The sequence below is a fragment of the Pithys albifrons genome, chromosome 2, assembly GCF_047495875.1.
Source record: "Pithys albifrons albifrons isolate INPA30051 chromosome 2, PitAlb_v1, whole genome shotgun sequence".
NCBI classification, from domain to species: Eukaryota; Metazoa; Chordata; class Aves; order Passeriformes; family Thamnophilidae; genus Pithys; species Pithys albifrons.
Window position 1 is genome coordinate 100,689,138 of NC_092459.1, and position 20,716 is coordinate 100,709,853.

General features: G+C 40.7%; 1 protein-coding gene across 1 annotated transcript in view; it reads left to right on the top strand.

Moving 5' to 3' along the window:
• The window catches only part of XDH (xanthine dehydrogenase), a 52,235-nt gene that overhangs the window by 21,010 nt on the left and 10,509 nt on the right, over nucleotides 1–20,716 (top strand). Inside the window, exons 14-30 of the mRNA XM_071579806.1 lie at nucleotides 517–626; nucleotides 4,207–4,391; nucleotides 5,142–5,316; nucleotides 5,766–5,855; nucleotides 6,537–6,706; nucleotides 9,103–9,226; nucleotides 9,631–9,750; nucleotides 10,876–10,972; nucleotides 12,926–13,050; nucleotides 13,754–13,887; nucleotides 15,293–15,380; nucleotides 16,006–16,092; nucleotides 17,438–17,629; nucleotides 18,118–18,263; nucleotides 18,843–18,924; nucleotides 19,503–19,598; nucleotides 20,314–20,442. Of these exons, the coding sequence (XP_071435907.1) occupies nucleotides 517–626; nucleotides 4,207–4,391; nucleotides 5,142–5,316; nucleotides 5,766–5,855; nucleotides 6,537–6,706; nucleotides 9,103–9,226; nucleotides 9,631–9,750; nucleotides 10,876–10,972; nucleotides 12,926–13,050; nucleotides 13,754–13,887; nucleotides 15,293–15,380; nucleotides 16,006–16,092; nucleotides 17,438–17,629; nucleotides 18,118–18,263; nucleotides 18,843–18,924; nucleotides 19,503–19,598; nucleotides 20,314–20,442 (2,150 nt within the window). The remainder of the gene's footprint in view (nucleotides 1–516; nucleotides 627–4,206; nucleotides 4,392–5,141; nucleotides 5,317–5,765; nucleotides 5,856–6,536; nucleotides 6,707–9,102; nucleotides 9,227–9,630; nucleotides 9,751–10,875; nucleotides 10,973–12,925; nucleotides 13,051–13,753; nucleotides 13,888–15,292; nucleotides 15,381–16,005; nucleotides 16,093–17,437; nucleotides 17,630–18,117; nucleotides 18,264–18,842; nucleotides 18,925–19,502; nucleotides 19,599–20,313; nucleotides 20,443–20,716) is intronic.

Below are 20,716 nucleotides of genomic sequence, written 5' to 3' on the forward strand. Positions count from 1 at the left end.
CTGTCACCATCATACTTTGATCCTTATGGTTTATTCAGATAAAAGCTGAAGCTTGCTTTGTTTTGTTTTTCTTTGAAGAAAGCCAAATGTCTTGGTTTTTATTTGTTCTTAGAAATAATTGTTTTGAAATAGGGTCCTTGAAGTAAGTGGACTGCCTGGTCAGTGAACTTACTTTCTCTTGTGGTGGTTTATGTGCAGTTTATGGAAAGGAGAAAGAAGGGATTTCACTGGAGTGTTGGAAACTGCTACATCTGGAGGCCCAGCGTTAATTAGATAAAGAAGGAAGGAGGTCTCTTTGATCACTGCCTGTGCAAAAACCCCTTAATATATAGGGAGAAGCTGTCGCAGATTCCATAAATACCAAAGTAAATATGAGAAAATCCTTTCGTATTTGGTGAAAGAGGGTGGAAAAATGAAAACAGATATCATATCAAGAGTGATTTTTGTAGGTTGAAGTCTCGCACGTACCATTGCCATTCTTCATTCATCCACCATTGGTATTTCTTTGCTCTACAGAGGGCAAAAGGACTATCACGATGGATGAGAAGTTTTTCACTGGGTACAGAAAGACAATAGTTAAGCCTGAAGAAATACTTCTCTCTGTTGAAATACCCTACAGTAAGAAGGTAAGCTCACAGGAATAAACTTCACTGTCCCTGGAGCGAAAATGCAGTTATTTGAGTTATTTTCAGTGTTAGACACTTTTTTCATGACCAAACTCCAAATGCTTATGCAGTCCCAAGTGGACCAAGAAAGAAGTAAATTATTTGTAGAAAAACTAGCAACACACTATTTTTGACAAGCAAGGGGAACTGAGCTCTATGATAAAGTATGGTAAGCCCAACAAGTTTTCTGGTGTGAGAAATACAAATTTCACTTTATTGTCTGAGCGGGTTTGAGTGCATTCAGTAATGACAAAATGTGACAAAGTGATGTTTCCAGAGGTATATGTTCCATTTGAAAAATAGTACAGCAAAGATTTTAGCAGTTCCTGATGTAAAGTGAAGTTAAGGTTCCCAAGGTTCCTGCTTAATTTTTGTGAACTGAAATGGGAAAGTAAATTGTAAAAAGCTTGTATGAATCAAAGGGAAGTTCAGTTTCTACATCTTTGCCTTGCAAGGACTGATTATTAGGGCATTTTGGAAATGTGGACTTGCAACTTCAAATGAGTCTGCAAAACTTTCTTCACATAGAAAAATGAATGCTTCTGTCCTGTAGCAGCATGAACTGTGACTGATTCAGAGTGTCTAAGAGGGAAAACTCTTTCCTCTAGGGCTCAGAACACCAGACTGTAATTTTATACTTGTGAAGGTATTTCCCTTTTTAGGGCTCAAGGCCCCAGGTTATATGAATCAAGAATTCACGGTGTAGTGGCACATTTTCTTTATAAATGGAAAACACTGATTTACTTGAATTGCCATTGTATTACGTGATAGAACCAATAAATCCTTTGTCTCTCCTCTTAAATATTGCAATCTAGCTATTAATGGAACAAAACTATTTTGTTTATGGCATTTTTCCATCTAAGTGTTCCTTCTTTGGTCTTGTAATAATTGCAGGAAGCAATACTTCTTGCTAAAATGAGGAATACACTTGAGGCACCAATGAAAAACTACATGTTCCCCATCCATATGACAGTCACAGAGCAATTGCATAAAACAAACAAATTTTTACAAGCAGGGGAGTGGCTTCATCCCTAAGTTATTTGCAGCTCATTGATCTGAAAAACTAAAGCAACTTTTGAACTCTACTTCATGATTTCCTGGCCGATCTTTGACCACAAATAGGGAGACTAAAGTTCTTCAGGGCAGATCTGAAGGTGTTGGCACGTGGCAGGCAAAGTTTTCTGCAACTGTGATTTCCTCACAGGTGGGAGCAGGGCTGTGTCAGCACTCAGCTAGACAGAATTTTTGGGTTTATGTTTGTTTGCAATTGATATTACATCTTGCACTGATATAACTTGTCACAACAAGGGTAAGATTGGCTAAAAACCAGAAAGAATTAGACTAAACAATTTGAGTGGTTGACACAGTTATAGTGTCACTACAGGGGGTCTGAGCTTAGGGCAGACTTAGGCTATCAAGGGAGAGGAGGTAACACCTTTTTCTCTTGTTAGTTTGAGTGTTAGGTATTTAAAATATTCAGGGAATAAACATTTTTGGAATCTATATTTGTAAGGTGATTACAGCTGAGGAAAGACAGTGTTAGGAAAGAAAACAATTCATGAGATTAAAGATAAAATATGAACAGATTCCAGAAACTGCTTAAGTTTTTGTATATAATGACATTCCTAGAACAGGACATAGCCTTTATTTTAAAACCCTCCTTCTCTTCTGGACTGTAGACCCATTCCTTTTAGATAATGTTCACATATGTTATGCACTGTGTTCTGTACCACCTACACATTTACTGGTTTTCAAAGAGAAAAAACCTGACAACACATATATATGTATTTCTATCCTTGGAAAGGAATTTTAACCAGCTGTTTGCTCAGTATTTCCATCATAGGCTCATAGTATCACAATTTTTGCCCTGCTGACGAGACAGAAAGTGGTAATGAAATCTTATTTCCTCCTTTGATTTAGTATCCTTCAACCTTTATTCATTATTGATCTTTATATTCCATGGTGATGGGATGAAGAAATTGTTTATATTGCCTATGAATCTTTTAGAGCCTGTGGATTTCTTAATGTTTTCCTTTCTGGTGTTGCATCATGTCCAGCAAGGGAAAGGGATGCTGACCCAGGTCCTTATGCAGTCCTTAAAAGTAAGCGTTGTTTGGTATTTCAATGAGAATAACTAGCACCTAGAAACTTTTACTGTGATAGCTTAGAGAGGACATGCCCTGTTGTTTTACCAAGAGGGAGGGCAGACACAGGCAGCTGATTTGATGGTTGTTCTACCTACACTCCTAGTGAGGACAAACAGCAAGTGCCTTTCCAGCCACAGGACTCTGTACCAAGAAAATTAGAGCATCTTGTGAGGAGTGAAGGCAAATACTGTCCTCTAACTGCAACCATGTAATTGGAAAGAGGCTGCTTTTTCTTCCTCTTTGCAAGCTATTTGTTTTCACAAGTAGAGTGGCAGAATGTCCTTGCTGGGAGGATGCTCCTGATGTTTCTCTGCGGTTATCTGTGGGCTGCCAAGTAATTACTTGAATTCAGAAAATGAAACACACCCTTCAGTCATATCTCCAGTGACAAGTCCTCGATGCACAAAAGGGACCTCTTGTGAAACTGTTCTCATTGTCAACAGTAGAGAAACTGTTCTTTACAATAATGAAAGGATTGCTGTCCACTTCTGATTAGAAGTAATTAATGGAACAGACTGCTGAGCTGTGTGGAATCAAGTGGCTAAGCTATTAGGGAGGAAACTTGTCAGAAACCTCTGTAGAAGAGCTGTGCAAAAACACCAGATCTGATTCCTCTTTTAGTCTGCAGGGTGCCCGAACAGCACCTTGTCCTGATCTGTGGTACAGGCAAGGGGACTGACCATACCGTGACTCCAGGGTGACACTGTTAGTCCCCGTATACTTGTGGAGTGCTAATCTCATATTTACTGCCACTTCTCATAGGAGAGCTTCTGAGTTTTGTGAGTTGTAGTTGCTGATGCATTTACAAGAATTTCTGCACTCTGTGGAGACCAATAGAGGATCCAGGATAGTAACTGAGAATTGTATTTGCAGTAACAGACTGAAATTGTCTTACATCAATTAGTTTGGTCTGTTCTGTAACAGAGAGACATTTGTTATTACTGATTTCAGTTCTTTCAGAGTTTGAAGACCTTTGAAGGGAAGGGGTTTAGGATATAAGTTTTACTGATTAGACTGGCAGTTTAGCAGCTTGGGAGAAAGAAAAAGTTGCTGAGAAACTATAATCTTGTTTATGAACAAACAAGCTGTCCTGGTTTTTTCTCTAAGGATTGGAACAAAAGTGATGGGTATGAGCAGATTTCCATCCAAGCTCATTTCCCCCACAGTCCTAGGTTGGCTAATAACCATGGATCTACTACGAGAATCAATCACAGTATCACATGAAAATATACAGTGCTGCCTGAACAAACATGTTCTGCTTGGCCCTGCATGATGAATCAGCCAGATACTTTTCCCTGGAAGAGCTGATCCATGTAAAGACAGATTAATAGCTTGTCAATATTTATACTCCAAAGCCAAGGTAAAAAATAAAGCAAAATTTTCCTGTCTTCTAGGGTGAATACTTCTCAGCTTTCAAGCAGGCTTCCCGTCGTGAGGATGACATTGCTATTGTGACCTGTGGGATGAGAGTTCTCTTCCAAGATGGCACTAGCCGGGTGAAGGAGATAAAACTAAGCTATGGAGGAATGGCTCCCACAACTGTCCTGGCACTCAAAACTTGCAAGGAGCTCACCGGCAGGTAGGATTTTCTATGATAGAAAACTGTTCAATGGGATTGTCCTGATTTTTCCAGGAGCAGTTCAAATAGTCTAAATTATCTCTAATAGTACACAGAAGGAGAAAAGGGGAGAAGTGTAGCTATGCTTCTGCAGCAGTATGTGTTTTGGGTGATGCCTTGCTTCCTCTGGCACACTTTACCCTCAACGATTCATGTCATTCTCATGTTCAGAGAGCCATTTGCTTGCCAAATTCACTCATCTGTTGAAGTGGACAGAAGCTTGATATGGGCATGACCTAAAAATCTGGGTTTATCTCAAACTGGGCTGAGAAATCTGTGCTGTTATAATTTGATAACTTTGCTACAGCTTTGAAAAGGGTGACCTGAGCCCAAGATGAGAGCAAAGCACACACGTATACTATAAATAGATAGAACACATGGCTGTTGCTTGAAAGCCTGTGGGAATGGCATAAAGCTGTGTCACATATTAGGAAAAGTTTCTTCACCCAGAGGGTGCTTGGGCACTGGAACAGGCTGCCCAGGGAAGTGGTCACAACACCAAGCCTGACAGAGTTCAAGAAGTGGACAATGCTCTCAGGCACATGGTGTGATTCTTCATGTGTCTTGAGCAGGTCAGGAGTTGGACTTCAAAGATTTTTGTGCATCCCTTCCAACTCAGGAGATTCTCTGATTCTATGTCAGAATAGTTAATTTGCCCTGGTGATATCTGGGGCTGAGCAAGGGCTCTGTGTCACCTTTGTTCCCTTGCAGAGATTGGAATGAGAAGCTGCTGCAGGATGCCTGCCGCTCGCTGGCGGGTGAGATGGATTTGTCTCCCTCGGCTCCTGGCGGGATGGTGGATTTCCGTCGCACACTCACACTCAGCTTCTTCTTCAAGTTCTACCTGACAGTCCTTCAGAAACTGAGCAAGAACCACACTGGCACTGTAAGCGCTGCTAGGGAAGACATTTGGAGGGGAGGAACCAGTTTGTGCTGTCTTGGTGGGGAAGGCATGGGGACGGTTCAGATTCTAGTAGAGTTGCACCTGATAACAAAATCCATGATGCAATATCTTCAAGAGCTACTCTACCTCTTACCTGCGTATAAGTACAGTATCTCTTCCCAGTTGCTTCCTTGTGGCATCCTCACCCTCTTGTGGAAGGATGCTGCTCTGTGGCTTCACAGGATGATTCCCAGACTTCTCCCACTTGTTGTATTGCAACCAGTATTTTGTGTCTGTGGCTATTCTTTGCACAGAACCTGAGCCTTGTTTGCCTTTCACTCGGTAGAATATGAATGATTTTACCTGGAAGATGGAGAGGGGGAAGCATCCTGGCCTACTAGGGAATGTGAGAAAGGCAGGGAAGATGATTTTCTTTAATATGTCTGTTGCAGAAAAATCTGTGTGAGCCTGTCCCTTCAAACTACATCAGTGCAACAGAGCTGTTTCACAAAGATCCCATTGCAAATGCCCAGCTCTTCCAAGTAAGTAGCAGCTTTTTCAAGTAAGCAGCAGTATTGGTGTGATGTAAGCTCAGACTTTTCAGTAGCTCAAGCTGTGCTTGTTGTCTTCTTGTCCCCTGAATATGGTCATTACATAAACTTATATAATGCTGTGAGTGAAGCTTATGTTTGGGTCTCAATCCCTTCCTCACTTTAGGGTACAATGTTCTTTGCTGTCACAGCCCACGACTATTGCAGGCATTCACAGCTTCACAAAGATCACTTTTCCTCCTGCAGGCAGCTGCATATGCAAACTGAAATTCCCCTTCTGCTTTTCCCAGTTACAGTCTGCCTTTCTTTGAATCTCTCAGGATTCATATTCAGCATATATCTTTTTTCTTATTTCTCTGTTAGCGACCTGTTTTCTTCAGCTTTGAGAGTAGAATCCAGCTTCAAAACTTGAACCTGCTATACAAGCTGCCAAATCAAACTCTCCTCTTCCATAGTCATTTCAAAACCCCAATCCCTTTCACTTCATTCTCTACAGCTCCACTCTGTAGCCAAATCTTGTGGCATCTTGTTTACCTCCCTTTCTCACAGGACCGAGCCCCCATCCCGCTCCTCATTTCACTAGAATGTCTCACAGTGTCTTTTGCTCTCCCATCAATGCTTCTGCCTCCTGCAGTCTAAGCCAGGAGCAGTCAGCTATGTGTTTTACTGCAGGAGGTGCCCAGGGGACAGGCAGTGGAAGACATGGTGGGCCGGCCCCTGATGCACTTTTCAGCAGCCAAACAAGCGAGTGGAGAAGCTGTTTACTGCGATGACATCCCGCACTATGAGAATGAGCTGTATCTAACCTTGGTGACCAGCACCAAAGCCCATGCTAAGATTCTGTAAGTGTTGCTCCTGAGTTTCAGATGTTGGAAGTATTCAGTGCCTGGTTGTTTAGAAAACACTGATCTGTCAGGCTGTGTATGAGGAAAAGGTTTTTTCTTAGGTGAGAACTCCAGTTTGTTGCACATGGAGGCGAGCTGTGTGTGTTACAGCTGCCTTGCAAGTCTGCATCAGTGGGAATGTAAGGCAATTAACACCAAACTTTGGGTTTTGCTGAAGCACGAAGCCCTCTGCCTTGGGAAACCTTTCTGCATTTCCCACCTCTTATACTCAAGCATGCAGTTTTATAAAGAAGCTGGGTAGAAGAGAACCACCATCTGAGGAGATGTCATTTTGATCACTGATGAGAGCATGCAGCTTGAAAATTCTCTTTCCTGTCTGCCTAAAAAGTGAAGTTGTAACATGCAGTTCTACCAGCACTCCTGCTGGTGAGTCAGCTGTGTGTACTGTCTTCTGGTTTTTGCCTTGCACATTGCTAGCCTGCACTGGCTGTGATCAAGCCCTCTGCATAACAGCTGTGTGTGAGTTGGCTTCAGGTGTTACACGCAGAGCCGTTTGTGCTTGGCTGTAGCAAGGGAGCCAGCTCAGAATTTGGAATTGCAGGGCTCTGAAAGTATCTTGTCCATCTAGGGCATGACTGATACATAATTTATAACAATAGTGACAATCAAGTTCAAAAAGCCAGTCCTGGCATCTAAATTTTCATATGACTGTTTTATCTATGCTGTCATATTGCAGGACTGCCCCTCACAAACCCTAGTTGTGTTTACATGGTAGTGGCTCTGCAGGCTCCTGTCTGCCCTTGACTGCTTTGATGTGGGACACTTCATGTTACATTGCCTTGTATCATCCTCAATTGCCTTGAGATGTGCAGTTCATTCCTTAGGCAGTACTTCTTGCTTATTTAGGCTTCCTGCCCAGAGGTTTCCCACAGCAGTCTGACGTGGGATGGGCAGCATGGTGGTTATGGATGCAGAGATGTAGTAGTTGACTCCCAGGTTATGAAAGAAATCGGTCTGTCAACATAGTTAAATTTTAGGTGCTGCAAAGTGGTCATTGTTGAGTGCTGCAAACACTTCAGTGTTGTTATGACTACCAGTACAGATGGGGCAATACAGAAAAGTACCAGATTCAAGCCTGTGACCACAGTATGTTGTGTTTTCTAGAGGCTTCTGTACACATTCTCTTGCATTTGCATTGTGTACACATATTTCAAGCTGAGAGCCTGTATTATTTTTAGAGGAAGTAGTCAAACATTTAAGTATGGGACAGAATTATGTCAGCCTATGATTTTGGCAGTAAAATATTGACTCTGAAAACTTGCACTTCACAAAGTCAGATTTTGACCACCAATGTAAATCAGACATCATCTGCCTCTGTATTTGTAACTAAGGGGAAGTGTCAGGGGATTTTTTCTCATGCATTACAGCAAAAACACGGGAAAGTGAACTTGCCAAAGAAAAACAGCATTGTCTTCAGTTCCTACTGTCTAAGGGTTCATGTGGGCAAGTTCATTCATACATTTAATGTCTTTTTTTAAAAAAGGCTGTAGCTCACTGGGATGCATAAACTGCTGTTTTCAGGCACAGTTTGTATTGGAATTTGAGAATCTAAACAAGCTGCTGAAAGAATTGTAGCAATTTACAGAAAACAATAAATCAGGTAGCAAAAACAGAGCTGCAGCTTTTCTATTTGCAACTGTTCCCTTGTAAAGCAAGGCAATTATATATAGCCAATATACAGAGTAGTGCAAAAGGAGCTTGAACATCTTTTGTAATACATATTTTACTAAGCCCCTCATATAACAATTAAATTATATTGTTCTTTTTTAATTATTTTGCCATGAGTTTTAAATCTGTATATGATTCAAGCAGACAAGCATTTTGGTTAGAAACCTCTTTTGCTGATTACCAAAGAAAGCCTTCCATGAAGCTTTTTGTCTTTTGGAGCATCATTTCTTTTGCATCCTTTTAAAAACCCTGCAGCTTCCTTGTAATTGACACTTAATAATTTCTCCCTGGCTCACAGCCACATTTTTCTCTATAGGTGAACCCATGGTAGATGATATGTGTCTCTACTAAAATTTCATGCTTATCAATAGACAGGGAGGAATCTTGCCTTCACAGAATCATGACAGCTAAGGAGACAGTGGAGGCATAGTATCACTAACATCACTTTGTCTTTGGTAAAGGGTGTCAAGGGATCTTTAGTACACATGGCCATTGGATCGAGCTCAGATTTTAGATTAATATGTTACCCTTTCTGCCTTGGTCACACATGATACTCATGTGGCACAACCAAACTTCAGGGAATCAGCCTGAATATGTATTGGAATCGTGTAAGTGCTGACACAAAGAAATAAGAGAAATAACACTCTCTCTCCTTCTTTCTTTAGATCTGTAGATGCATCTGAAGCTCAGAGCATTCCTGGGTTTGTGTGTTTTGTCTCCGCCAAGGATGTTCCTGGCAGTAACATCACTGGCATCGCTAATGACGAGACCGTCTTTGCTGAGGATGTGGTATGTGGTTAAAAATACAGTTTTCAATCATGCTGCTCGGGAGATAAGATCTCTCATACTGTCCAGTGAAGTCCTCCACCTTATAGAGAGATAAATTCTAACTGCGCTGGGCTCAGTAGAAATCTTGGTGCCAAATTCAATAAGGCCTGAGACCCTTTGTCCTGTGCCTCTGTCCTGTGTTATCTGCATGATTCTTCTCTGTGCTGCAGCCCACTGGGACTGGCTCACTCAACCAGTTGCTCTCCAAATTTGTCCATGATTGTTTTCCCTGAACTGGTTTTAAATACACTGGTCTGAGTAAAGAAGTGAAAAACTACAGAGAAACAGATGAAGAGAATTATCATGAGCCTCTCAGTTATTGCATATATATACTCAGTGATGATGGGTCTTCATCTTGCCTGTAGGTCACTTGTGTTGGTCATATCATTGGTGCAGTTCTTGCAGACACACAAGAACATTCCAGAAGAGCAGCTAAGGCTGTGAAGATTAAGTATGAAGAACTTAAACCTATTGTCACAATTCAGGTAAGATGGCTCAGTTCTGCATCTACAATTGGATTGGGACCCCCTGATGTCTAGTTCTGTTCTCACAATTGTGGTTGTCTAACCACACATTTTGTTTTCTTTATGGATGCAACAGGATATGGATAGAAAGAATAATTTGTATATTTAAGTATAAAGAAGACACATCTTTGACATCCCATTGATTTAGAGTACATTAAATTGTTCTGTGTTATTTAAAGCTGAAAAAAATAAACCAAACTCTGGTAGGTATATTGTACCCAGCACACATTTGTTCATATCTAGAAAAGAGGAAAAAAAGGTATGAAGCCATTCTTATTATAGAAAAATTACAACAATGGGATTCTAATCAAATTTTTAAAATAGTATTTCACACCATGTATTTTGTAATGAGAACTGTATTCATCCCAATACAAAGAGTCTGTGCATTGTCTCATACAGACATTGGTACTGCCATCTGAGGACAGAGATTTTGGGTTGTTTGTATGATTGTGGATTCACAATGAGTGAGGACTTTTCCTTTTCTGAGGCTTCCAGTAGTTCATTCAACCAGGGAAGATGAGAGTGGAGCCAAAAATGTGCTAATTTTTTTGGTTTTGTTGTTTAATCATTCTGTGGGATTTTTTCATTATGGAAAGCTTCAATTTTGGCAAAAGCAAAATGCCTTTGTAAAACTTCCCCAAGACAGATTATTGCATATTAACTCAGAAGTGAACTATTTCTACAGAAGTTCTTGTCTTATTTGAAAGATTTAGTTTTCTCTCTCTCTCTCTCTTTTTTTTTTTTTTAAATCTTATTTTCCTTTGTCCCGTTTTCTGGGCCCCATAGTTAACCTAAGTTGTAAGTTACAGCTCTGGTGGCTACAGACCTTGAGCTACTATGTCCATAAAGTAAAATGGGTCACAAGGAGCAATCAAAGATGGTCCAATTATGGTGTTCATTTTGAATTTGCCATGTTGCCAAAAGTTATTTTGTACTGCTTTTAGTCAAGTATCTTGGCTATTATTGTAGTTTGTGTGAGATAAGCTCTTGTGCTTTTTATCTTAGATATTTCTTCCTCAGTCAGAGGAAGCTCTGATTTCACTCCACTGACAAAAAAAAATGTCATCGTGTCATTCTATTTCATAGGAAGCTATTGAAAAACAATCCTTTTTTAAGTCTATAAAGAAGATTAATAAGGGAGATGTGAAGAGAGGATTTGAAGAATCTGATCACATTTTGGAAGGTAAGAATAAGTGTAGTACTTCTTTTAAAATAAGATAGTTTGTGTCAAAAGAGGTCAAGATATCACCCTTCTTTTTGTGCATATAATACTGAAAGTAAGGCTTGCAGGACTAAATTAATTTTGTATAAAGTTTCAGCCTTATATAAAAATACCTCATGCAAGATTTTATCCAGTTTCAAACAGACTTGGATACTCCCAGCTGTGTCCCTCTAAACACTCCCTTCCAACAGATGCAAGAACACATTTTTCTTAAGCAAATATTCTACAAAGTGATTTTTTTCCTTGAAATGTTTCCATATAGGAGCTTTTCCCTGCCCAGACATAGTCTGGTCTGAACCTTACAGCCAGCCAGTTAAACTGGTGTACTACTGTGCCTTAGGAAAATGGGACACACCTATGCCTGTAGGTATCATGGAGAATATGGCACTGCTGTGTAGGATCTTCTCACCATTGATTGCTGGTCTGTCTTTGAGAACGGGGTGTTTTGGGTGTGCTGCTTAGTTTTGTTTAGTTGGAGTCTGCCAAGTAGGTTGTAGAGACAGGTAAACATACAAATTATCAGGAGAAAGATATTTAAAATCTCTATCAGTTAAGAGGGGAGAGTGACAGGGCTGTGAACTGAAGTAGTCTGTCAGAGCCATGCCATTGATTCATGTTTGTATCACTGATCAATAGCCTCTGACAGGAAGACTCAAACATCAGACCTTTGGAAAACTATGTTCTTACTGAGGGTGTTGTATCCCTTTTAGACCTCTGGGAGGGAAGCTAAATCAGTTAAGGACACAAAGGCTGGTGTGAAAAGATTATTCTTGGTGTGAAGGGATTATTCTTGAAGGTCACAGAGAAACATGCCCCCCTTACCTCCCTGTAGGGAAAGTGGGGATTTATTTAAGTGAAAAAACCCATTTCCAGGTCTGTCATTTGTTGTATTTTGCTGTGTGTTACTAAGACTCTCCTCTGTAGTCAGCCAAGCTTCAAAGGTGTCATAAGCTTATAGTTTCTTATAGTTTACTTTACAATAAACATTGAAAACATTATGCCAGACAAACCAGAAACTGTTCTGAGCTGAAAGAATATATTATTTTAAAGACTCTAGTATTGTGTGAATGCCTGACCCCTCCAGAAGACACGAGAAAGGCCCCAGCTATATACCAGAGTAGGTGTTGTCTCACACAAATGTGCATTTCTCACCTAGTGAAGGCAGCTATTTTGTTTTCACTGATTTGAACAAAAAGAAGAGAGAAACAGTATTTTGAGAACAGCTCTGAATATTAATTTTCATGGCAGCTGAATAGACCAGGGCCATGACTGAGAAAGGATGTTGTTTCTGACATTTAATAGTGTGTAGCATGACTGGATATTGCACTCTCAGCACTGCCAGGTAAAATGTCCTGGCAAACAGTCCCAAGCAGTGATATTGATTCCCAGTTAGATTATCTTAAGCATTTGGGTTTCTATTTTTGTTCCTCTGTTTCAAAGTATGATCTGCTCAGCTAGACTATGCTTGATTTATTTTTAACCTTAATCTCATTGCTGTTATCAGGGCAGTATTGAAAGGCATCAAATACTGCATCCTAAGGGGTGCTGGGTCAATGACATGGTGTGCAGGCTCATTTTTTAAATGCCAGCCACTTGTGGTTTAGAATGAAGATTTTTAGAAAGCTGATGTGTCTATGGTTAGGTTTGTTTGTGGTTTGATTTGTGGTTTTTATTTCTTTTTTTTTCCTTTTTTTTTTAATTTGTGGAGATTTTTTTGTTTTCCATTTGTTTTTTTGCTTCATGTCCCACCATAAATGCCTCTTTTAGATCTGGTGATATCCAGTTCTGGGCAGTGCAACAGGTTGTCATTTAACACATGTCAAAAAGGCAGTAGATTGCAAGCAGCACATGGTGGGACAGACCTTATAACACCAGGGATGCCCTATCTTTGGGGCATGTATTTCAATTTTCTAGGAGAGATGTACATGGGCGGCCAGGAGCACTTCTATCTGGAAACTCATTGTACTTTGGCTGTGCCAAAGGGAGAAGATGGTGAGATGGAACTCTTTGTGTCCACCCAAAACCCAACAAAGACACAGGTACTGTCTCATTAACCTGCTACCTAAAAGGCACTTTTTTTCTCAGTTTCAGACTAGATAAATAGTTGTTTAATAGTTGCTGCTATCTTATTCTTTGATAAAAAAATCCCACACAGGCTCAGAGTTGGGTATGGGATCTAAAGTCCATATCCATCCTACTGGTGTCCTGAATCTGATTCCAGCTGACAGAGATGTTTCTGTGGGCACCACATCTTTGTCAAGAGGGATTGTGTGCTTAGCCCTTCCTTGAGAGGCAGCCAACTGCTCAGCAGGCATGGCAGTGGATTGACAATGTCAGAAGGAGAGGTGGTGTAAACACTGACTGTATGTACCTACTCTCCCATTCTGTGAGATAGGTTACTGGCACTATGGCATGTCCAAAGGCCTCATAATAGAGTGAGAGAACGGACAGAGTGGTACAAATGTCAAACCCTGTGCTAAATGAGATCTGTCTTGATAACCTCATCTCATATCAGTCTCTTCCTGCGTGCTGTTGCCTGCAGCACTGTGCCTTCCCACCAAAGAGATGAAATGCTGGGCTTATTGGTTCCAGTTGCATTAAGTCCAATTTCTGCACCATAGGATCTGGAACAAAACAGAATATATGCACTGTTGAAATGGTTTCAGAAAGGCAAAGTGTTGGTATCTAGTTCTGAACACCAGCCCAGCTCCCTGCGTGTTCTGCTGTTCTGTTTTTCTTTAGGAGTTTGCTGCTAATGCACTGGGATTCCCTTCAAACCGGATTGTGGTTCGAGTGAAAAGAATGGGAGGAGGATTTGGAGGGAAAGAGACCAGGAGTACTATTTTGACAACTGTGGTAGCTGTTGCAGCCTTCAAGTAAGTTTGGTTGTGGGGCACAGGGCTTTTTTCTTTCAGACTGTCCCAGCCTGCTTCTTTCTGGAGCACCATTTACAATGAAGCACTTTCAAGACTCTTCATGTCTTGTACAGCTTAGAGCAAGCTTGAGATTTCTCAAAGGTGGTGTCTAATGGGCTCTTAGATGGTAGGAGGAATTGAACTTACCAGAAGGGCTAAGCTTGGGTGGGAATGTCAGCTTGTAATAGGAAAGAGGAAAAAACTCTACTATTGCTTTGGTGCTCTCTGAAAACTCTTGTATTTCAAATTATCTGCCTCTCCCCTTCACTTAGTCCCAACCCATTTCAAAATTTAGCAATAACCATGATTATAGTTTTATATAATAGTGGTATGAGAATCTCTTCCTTACTGAAAACTACTACACCAGCTTTTCACCACTATTTCTGTGCTCTTCTGCAAATTCTCTATTGGATTTTTCCCTAGGAAAGGTGACAGACCTTAGAACCCATGCTTTTCAAATCCTTTAAATCTTAGGGAATGAACCTAGACTGTAACTATTGGTGAAGCATAGATTGGCAATGTGTTTCTGCTTCAACGGTGTAAGTTTTGGTTGTGAGTGAACAAGGCCTCTGAGATTACATTTGTGCACTTCCTGTGACTCTGCCCTTCCAAGTACCACCCCAGAGGTGAGGGTGAACCCTGCTGCCAGTGCTGGAGGGATCTTGCAACACAGCAGCAGATCAATATGCCAAAATGAAACTCTGTACTTACATCAGCTTTATCTTTTTTCTGTTCTAAGCAAACCACCTGCTTTCTCTAATTAATCAGTAATACATTTGCATTCTTTTCTTTCCTTTATCTCTGCCAGCCAAACCACTGTGTGATGTTCTGGAGTTTACAAAATAACATCTATGACATTCCCTATGTGTTTTTACAACCTGAAGAGGGGCACTGGGAAGGAAAAATGGTTAGAAAATAGAGAGCAACTTCCACTCTCCTTCTTGGATAATAAATAAGCAAACATAAAACAAAGTCACATTGAAGGCTAGTTAGTACTTTACTTCACATTATTATATAATTCCTACAGCATTCTCTTTTTCAAAGCCAAAAGAGTGTCTTGAGAAGTAGTCTAGAAAACAGTGATTGCTCAGTTAGTTATTAGCATCTGTCTTTGTAAGAAATTATCCTTCTTTTTAATACAAGAGTCTTTGCAAGAGTTTTCACGATCGGATTCCAGCTTCTGAGATCTAACTTTTAGGGTTTTTTATACTCAATCTTGCCATTTTCTTAAGAGGAAGATATATAAATCTAGCCGTTTACCCTTAAGACTCCATTGCTACTGTGGAAAGACCAAGAGGAGAATCTTGTTCCGTAGGAACTGTACTGTGCATTTCAGGCTTTGCCTAATAAACTGATCCTTTAACAGAACTGGCCGTGCCGTGAGGTGCATGCTGGATCGAGATGAGGACATGCTGATAAGTGGTGGGAGACATCCCTTCCTGGGGAGGTACAAGGTATGCACACATATGAAAAGAATTCATGTTTTCTCAGTGTTATCGCTTGAAACATCAGAAACTAGTAAGGTATTGTGAAAAAAATGGCTGATATGGTTCTTTCACTGCTGATCTCCCCTACTAAAATTGGGTCATGTCAGGTGGGTTAGAGTATTTTTTCTGTCAAAGTCCTGCAGAAGTTATTCTGATTTGGATGATTCCCTTCTTGTGACCTCAGCATAAATAATTCTCTCTTCCTTGCAAACAAGACTTTGTCCCTGTTGACACAGTCGTGTTGCTCTCAGATGCTCCCCCATTCCTTTACAGTATCATATAGCAATATGCTCTGTTCACTTCCTTTTCTCTTCAGTCCCCATCCCACTGCTGCTGCTTTTCAAAGCAAAAACCTGTTAAGGAAATTGTGGCTGTGACAAGAGACCAGCACTTAATTTAGAAGAATTCTCTGCAGCAAGATTGAGATACATGCATGGACCCTTTGCTAGGGAACTTTCTCAGCTGCTGCCTGTGCTTGTCCTGTGTTGCATCAGGGACAGTCAGCCTTTTGTCTGCGTGAGATCCAGTCAGTTTTTTGAGGGAAGGATGAAACATTTTGTAGAACTGATAACTGAGGAGACTCTCTTGACAGGTTGGTTTCATGAAGAACGGAAAAGTCAAGAGTCTAGAGGTATCATACTACAGCAATGGGGGCAACTCTGTAGACCTCTCTCATGGTGTAAGTAAAATTTTCTGATGACCAACTAGGTTGCTTTCTGAAATGACTGAAAACAGACTTTGAAGGGGTTTTGGAACTTCTACAAAGGCTCTGTGAGCAAATTGACCTCCCTTGCCATGTGACACATAGTTCTTATTGATGCTGGAATAACTTGGATTAAGCAAAAGGTCAGGAATGTTTGCTTTGCATTACAGATGCCTGTGATGGAAAACTTGTTGCACAATGCAAGATGATAGATTGTTCTCCAGCACTGGGGAAAGATAATTCCTTGAAATAAGAAACATCCCAGTCAATAGGCTGATCAGGGCACAGTGTCTAAATCAACAAGCTTGTTAAGGACTGCCTAAAGCTAACATTGGATTCACAAGAAATAAGGACAAAAATGGATCTGTACTTGTCTCTCAGAATTTTTGTGCCAATGAGTAAAAACCTCTCCTTTTCTGTTTTCTGTTGAGAGACCAACTCTATAGCCTAGTGTCAGTCATGTAAATTCTAGCTCACTTTCTCTAGCCCACGGAGTCTTTGGAATTTTCTGCGGAAATGAATCCGTTTCAATAGGACAGAACTGCAAGAGCTCTCTACCAGAGCCACATTCAGTGCCAGCAATGTGGCTGGTGCTGTGCAGAGCAGAACAACTGGCAGGTGTCTTTGCATAAGCTGAGGGTCTAGTTGAGAGTGCAGTTATGTGAGCTGTCTGTTTGACTGTGTCTGAATCAGGGGACTGGACAGTGCTCCACTTTGAAATAAGTTTGGGATGTATATAAACTTCTCTCTGTGCTGCTGCTGGAAGGGAAATCTGGGAACACAAGTCAGAAAGAACCTCTGGCCCTTTCCCTGTGAGGACAAATAGTGGACAAAGATCTCCAAGTCTTGGAGTTCAGATGTAGTTACTGAAAATCTTTATTTCATATGGTTGTCTTTATTGCCATAGTCCAGTTAATGAGTCACTTGATACCAGTAAGACTTCTTTTCCAGTATAATTAAAAGAAAATTCTGTTTTTTCCAGATGGATAATGGCATTTAGTAGCAGTTTAACTCAGCGTTAGCCCAGGGCCAAAAAGTACTTTGAAGCTCAATCTGTCCCAGAGTCACAGGTGTCCACAGAGAAGTGTGCTTATTGTGCTGTCCTTCAGGAAGATACCACTTAACACTCCATTGCACATGGGAGGCAGTATTGACTGCACTTTTATTGCTCATCCAGCTGTGTTGATTGCAGAACTGCAAGATGCAATAGAAAGTGCTGGTTGTTGCGAATAAGCTTCCAAGCTTACCAGTCTGGTTTTGGCAGCTCATTAAAAGTCTGACTTATGTAAACTATGCCACCTCCATTCCTTTTCCTCCTCAGGTTATGGACAGAGCCCTATTACATCTGGATAACTCCTACAACATCCCCAATGTCAGCAGTGTGGGCATTGTTTGCAAGACCAACTTGCCTTCCAACACAGCCTTCCGTGGCTTTGGAGGGCCCCAAGGAATGATGATTGCTGAGTGCTGGATGAGCGACCTTGCTCGGAAGTGTAACCTGCCACCTGAGGAGGTACAGATCCAATGTCACGATTCAGGGGGTGCTGCCTTTAAACAAACTCTGAGAAATGGACACAGCCACATAATATTCTTAAACTTAAGAACTCTTGCTTCATTTTTGCTAAGCTCTTAGCAGGATTTCAAAATATTTTGTATGACAGACACATTATAGCATGGATTATCTTCTGCTTAGTTAAATTCCTTGGTAGCTTAAATTATGTAACATCTGCTTTAAGGATAGATATTAAAAATATGTCCAAAGGCCATAGGTACCTTAATCTTACTAACCATGTGCTTAAATCTCAATCTCTCTGAAAATTCACAGCCTTAAGGTCTTAGTTTCTGTTTTCACATAAACAAATAGATGACTCTTAATTCTGTGATTCTGTAAAATAAGCAGAAAAGTAAAACTAGGAACTAACATGCTTTTAATCTCATCCATTAAAAAGACCTTGTCTGAAGCATTAAACTTGGCATGTCCTTTATATATTCTTTGGGAAGGTGCGGAAGCTCAATCTTTATAATGAAGGAGACACAACTCATTTTAACCAGAAGCTGGAGGGATTTACTCTGCGACGATGCTGGGATGAATGTTTGTCAAGCTGTAGCTTCCATGCCAGGAAGAAACTAATCGAAGAATTCAACAAGTAGGTGTTCTGGTGCTGTCTTGTTACTGGCTGCACCTCTTGCCTACTAATTCTGAAGTCCTCATAGGAACCTGAGTGATGTGAAGTCAGATCTTGTATTTGCTGAGTGAGTTCTAAAAATTTCTGCATTTGAAATTCCTTCGTGCTCACTGTTGGAGGAGACATTTGCCAGTGAGCTGGTAGCATAGATAAGGCAGGAATCACACCCAGCATGACATGATTTTGTAAGGAAAATGGAGCAAAGGAGACCGAGTCTATGAAGTCCATCTAGGATTTTGACATGACTATCAAGGCAGTCTGTTGAGACTTTCCCCTGACCTTTAGTCTTATTTATTTGGCTTGTATATACAACTGAATAGTTAGTAGTCCAGACAAGTGCTTCTATAATGCTTCGAGGCAGCATCTTCAGTTTGAATTTCTTCTTGTTGTGCTCCATGAAGAAAACCATTCTCCAATACAAATTACTGATTAACTCAGTCTATATGGCATTCAAATACATTTTACTTTGATACCCAAGCTGTTGGAAGGAAGTACAGTACTGAGTTGTGATGAAAGCCTCATAATGTTCTTTCCTTGCAGGCAGAATCGCTGGAAGAAGAGAGGGATGTGCATCATTCCTACCAAATTTGGCATCAGTTTCACTGTCCCATTTCTGAACCAGGTCTGTAAGTGCCATTCATCTTTTCATTAGAGATGAGGGATTTATGCTGCCTCTCCCAGGGTCTCCTGCATTTGTACCAAACTGGAGCTTCTTGGAGAAGCAGAAACCAAGTTAATAAAGTGCACACATTTTTCAAGCCAAAATGTGCAACACAACAGTTCCCAGTGTATACTGTCCATAAGACACCACAGTGTAGTTATGTTTTCATGGTATCCTGTTATGTTAGTTTCCCTGCCTTCCCTCTTCCTCAGTAGCTGAAATGCTGCTCCTGTGTTTGGCCTGATTCAGTGGACTGTCAGTGGTGGTAGCAAGTTCAGGTGAAGGGTGCATCTGTGTTTCACAGGGGCAGGTTGGGGTTACTCCATCTGCTTTCTGAGCTGAAAGTACGACTGAGGTTTATTAGCTTGTCATTGGAACTTCTAGTGAGTTGGTGAGACTAAACCAAACTCACCTCAAGTGTAAACTAATGGCTTCAGTTATACCAAAGAACAACCTTTAGTCCAGTTCCAAACCAATTCTCTCTGTAGTCTGCTAAATACTTCTAGTTAATTTATGATGATTAATGTTTCCATTTATAGGCTGGAGCTCTGGTCCATGTGTATACGGATGGCTCTGTGTTACTTACACATGGTGGGACTGAGATGGGTCAAGGACTTCACACCAAAATGATTCAGGTAATAATGAGTACGGACTTAACTGAATGAGACATCTTTTCAGGAAAGTTATACTCACACTATTGCCTCAGGCATTTTGACTCTTTCTCTGTGTGCATGCATAGGGTAACAAATCATGATTAATTCCTCTTCATTATTTCAGCAGCAGTGCTAGATTTCCAGAGTATTACTGCAATTGAGTATGAGCTTTAGATTCTTCATCATCCTCTCTTATGATGAGATAATGTAGGTTATGCTTGTAGTGTAACTTCTCTGGCAATTTCATTTCACCCCATAAAAGTATAGTTTACATATATTTTACACAAAAATTAGTCATATTGCAAACATATTTATCTGCATATGCTAATGCATTTTCAGTAAAAAGACCTAAGGGAGCAACACTCTTTTGGCAGGGAAATGAAAGGAAAATCTAATGGAGTCTTAATCCTCTGATTCTTGTAATTGTTGAAAGAAGAATTTATCTTACAGTAGTGAACAGAATGTCTGTCACTGTGGCAAAAATCTTTGTGCTCACACACATTCAGTCTGTGAAATGCAAACTTAACAATATTCTGGCTAGCTCTCAGCCACTGAACCAACTGAGTCTTCAGGAAAAGTGAAATTTATGATGGGAGAGGGTAGAGGTTGCAGTGGGTGTCCTGGCAGTATAAGCAATCAATGATAACACTCATGTATAAGAAGCGCTGCTTACCAAGTGTTTCCCTTTGCTCTGCAGGTTGCTAGCAGGTCCCTGGGAATCCCCACCACCAAAATTTACATCAGTGAGACCAGCACAAACACTGTCCCAAACACCTCCCCGACAGCTGCATCTGTCAGTGCAGACATCAATGGAATGGCCGTCCATGTACGGAAGCTGAGTTGTTTAAAGTAGCTGGGTTAGAAGCTAGAGCTCCAGAGCATGAACAGTTGATGTGCATTTGTCTATTGCCTAAGGAAACCAACCACTAAAGGGCAACCACTGACGCTGCCCCATGACATCTTTAACTGCTGCAACTACCCATGACTTTAGAGTATGAATGACTGTTTTTTCCCCCAGTAGTTCAAAACTCTCCTTCAGTCCTGTGGTAGCTCTAAAAATAGAGTGTGATTACTCAAAATGAGCAGAACAAAGCATGGAT